Source organism: Nicotiana tomentosiformis, chromosome 8, assembly GCF_000390325.3.
Source record: "Nicotiana tomentosiformis chromosome 8, ASM39032v3, whole genome shotgun sequence".
Taxonomy (NCBI): domain Eukaryota; kingdom Viridiplantae; phylum Streptophyta; class Magnoliopsida; order Solanales; family Solanaceae; genus Nicotiana; species Nicotiana tomentosiformis.
In genome coordinates, this window is record NC_090819.1 from 110,538,072 (window position 1) to 110,541,265 (window position 3,194).

Below are 3,194 nucleotides of genomic sequence, written 5' to 3' on the forward strand. Positions count from 1 at the left end.
GTTCCAGTTTATGTGAACCTATTTTCTTTTTGGTCCGTTAAAAAAAAAATGACCCCTTTCTAAATTTGGAAATAATTTTGTTTAAACTTATAATTCTACCCTTAATGACAACAACAACAACAACAACAACCTAGTAAAATCCCACTAGTGGGGTCTGGGGAGGGTAGTGTGTACGCAGATCTTACCCCTACCCCGAGGGAATAGAGAGGCTGTTTTCGAAAGACCCTCGGCTCAAGAAGACGAAAAGAGACAATATCAGTATCACCAATAGAAACCATATGAAAAATAACATTATGGAAATGAGAAAGTAGATGCAAAGAAAACGCGATAGACAGTACATAGACTCGGCACTATAGTAAACAAATGAGTAGTAAGACACAACATTGCCACTAGCTGACATCGACAAAACTCCTACGAGACTAGCCTCACAAAGGTACGAAGTAAGGGAGACTTAACTACTTCCTAACCTACAACTCTAATACTCGACCTCCACAACTTCCTATCAAGAGTCATGTCCTCGGAAATCTAAAGCATCGTCATGTCCTGCCTGATCACTTCTCCCCAATACTTCTTAGGCCGCCCTTTATCTCTTCTTGTGCCCTCCAAAACCAGCCGCTCACACCTCCTTACCGGAGCATCTAGGCTTCTCCTTTGTACGTGTTTGAACCATCTGAGCCTCGCTTCCCCTACCTTGTCATCAATGGGAGCCACGCCCACCTTCTCCCGAATATCTTCATTCCTAATCTTATCCATCCTAATGTGACCGCACATCCACCTCAACATTCTCATTTTTGCTATTTTCATCTTCTGGATATGTAAGTTCTTAACAGGCCAACACTCAAGCCCATACATCATGGCCGGTCTAACCACCGCTTTGTAAAACTTACCTTTGAGTATCGGTGGCACTCTCTTATCGCACAAGACACCAGAAGTTTTTATAACCACACAAATACTTTGGGCCCCTTTTTGACTTGTTTATGACCACAAATTTCAAAAGTCTTCGTTTTTTCTTAAATTTCATAACCGGTCAAACAAGTTCACATAAATTGGAACGGAGAGAGTATATTATATACCATATACGGTCTGCAGTCACTTCACTATTTAATTCTCTCTCTCTTCTCCTTTATTAACAAAATTGTCACTCCTATATATTCTACGACTCACTTGATTTAATTCACATTATTAAACAATGATTCTTACAGTGTTTCTTGCACTTTTTCTTCCTTGTGTTGGTATGAGCGTTGTTTTTCTGGTTTACATCTGTTTAGTTTGGTATGCAGCAACTTACCACCACTCTAGTACCCATCAAAATCAACCTGTGAAGCCCACAAAAGAAAATGGTCTTTCAGCTGAACAACTGGATAAACTCCCCAAAATCAAAGGCAAAGAATTGGTTTTAAGCAATGATTGTGCAGTGTGTTTAGAGAATATTGAAAGTGAACAACAGGTCAGATTGGTTCCTGGTTGTAATCATGGATTCCACCTTGAATGTGCTGATACGTGGCTTTCAAAACACCCCTTTTGCCCTGTTTGCCGAAGCAAGCTTGAGTTAGAGCTCTTTAATACTTCTCCTGAATGCAACTCCTGCTGAAAAAAAAAACTACTATCTTTTTTGCAATCTTTTTCAAGTTTTTGGACAGAGACTAGAAATGTTGTGTGTGGTTTTTTTGTTCTTTTGTTTTCTTTATTAGCTTAGGGTGATGAAGGGTGTCAGACCAGTAACAGATGTGGAGTTTCTACAAAGATGAAAAGTTTGTCTACATCCACTCTCTATAAATCTTGATTATTCTTGAATCTTTTACTTATTACAGTAGTAGTAATTTTTTTCTTTTGTTTCTTCTGTTATTCTTATTAGAGACAAGTTTATTTCAAGTTGTTTGTCACCATTAATTGATGCGAGATTTTTCTGGTGACTTGCCCTGCTCTGCAGTACTTGTTCTTGAATCTGGAGCTGTCACGAGAAAAAGAAAAAGATTCTGCGTCTTTTGCAACATTACACACCTGATATGAGTCCTTCCAATCTGCTCATACCAAGGAAAGTTCCTTTCAATGCGGAACTAAGGGGCGGAGCTAGCCTTTTGTCCGTGATTTTATCTTAAGAAATTAATTAAATATATATAAATTATTACTTTTTCTGTTTCAGAAAGATTATTTTAGTTTGATTTGACATAAATTTTAATAAAGAAAAAATACTTTTGAAATATTTAATCTTAAATAAGCCATAATATTTATGTAGCTGTAAAATTTTTAAAACTTATGGTCCGAAACCTGCCATAGTATTTGTATGCTTATAATTGCTTCTTATTAAGTAAATATTGAAATGTATCAGTCTTTTTGAAACAGACTAATAAAGAAATAATGTCAATCTTTTAAATACAAAGAGAGTATTTTAAAATCTGGTAATTTAAAAAGAGTTAGAACTCGAGTACTAAGTACTAGGTGGGCGTATTGACATAAGAATTATAAAAATATGGAAAAAAGTATTAAAAAAATCAAGTAAAAATGGTATTTGAAAATTAGAGTTGTGTTTGGACATGAATACAATTTTGGGGTTACTTTTGAATTTTTGTGAGTGAACTGGAGTGAAAATTTTGAAAAACAGCTTTTTTGAATTTTTCAAATTTTTGAAAAATACCGAAATTCATCTTCAAGTGAAATTGAGAATTTCATGGTCAAACACTGATTTGAAAAAAAAGTAAAAATTTCAAAATAAAATGAATTTTTTTATGGCCAAACGGACCCTAAATATTGATCCAACTGTAGCTTATATACAATTTTAATAACGGAAACTACCAACTATGTCCATTTATAAGTACCATATTACAAAAATTGGCCAATTCATAAAAAAATACTAATATTAGCCCAATATTACTAATATTAACCAATTAGATATTTGTAACCAAAAAAATATTAATTTTTTGCTTTCTTTTGAATGAGTGTTATTAGAATAGATTGGTATATCTTAACGAGCTTGAATCTCAATTTTTGGATAATTTGATGGAGTTTTGAGGTGGTTTGAATTCAAAATACAAGTAGAAGATGAACATGGAAAAAAAATGATATGTGTATCACAATGTGTATCACTTATGTACCATATCTGTATCAAATGTGTATCACATGTATATATATATATATATATATATATATATATATATATATATATATATATATATATATATATATATATATATATA

General features: G+C 33.5%; 1 protein-coding gene across 1 annotated transcript; it reads left to right on the forward strand.

Moving 5' to 3' along the window:
- The first annotated feature begins 1,189 nt into the window (after positions 1–1,189).
- On the forward strand, positions 1,190–1,591 carry LOC104120147 (E3 ubiquitin-protein ligase ATL23-like). The gene has a single exon (XM_009631867.1). The coding sequence runs from the start codon at positions 1,190–1,192 to the stop codon at positions 1,589–1,591; it is 402 nt and encodes a 133-aa protein (XP_009630162.1).
- Positions 1,592–3,194: the final 1,603 nt, after the last annotated feature.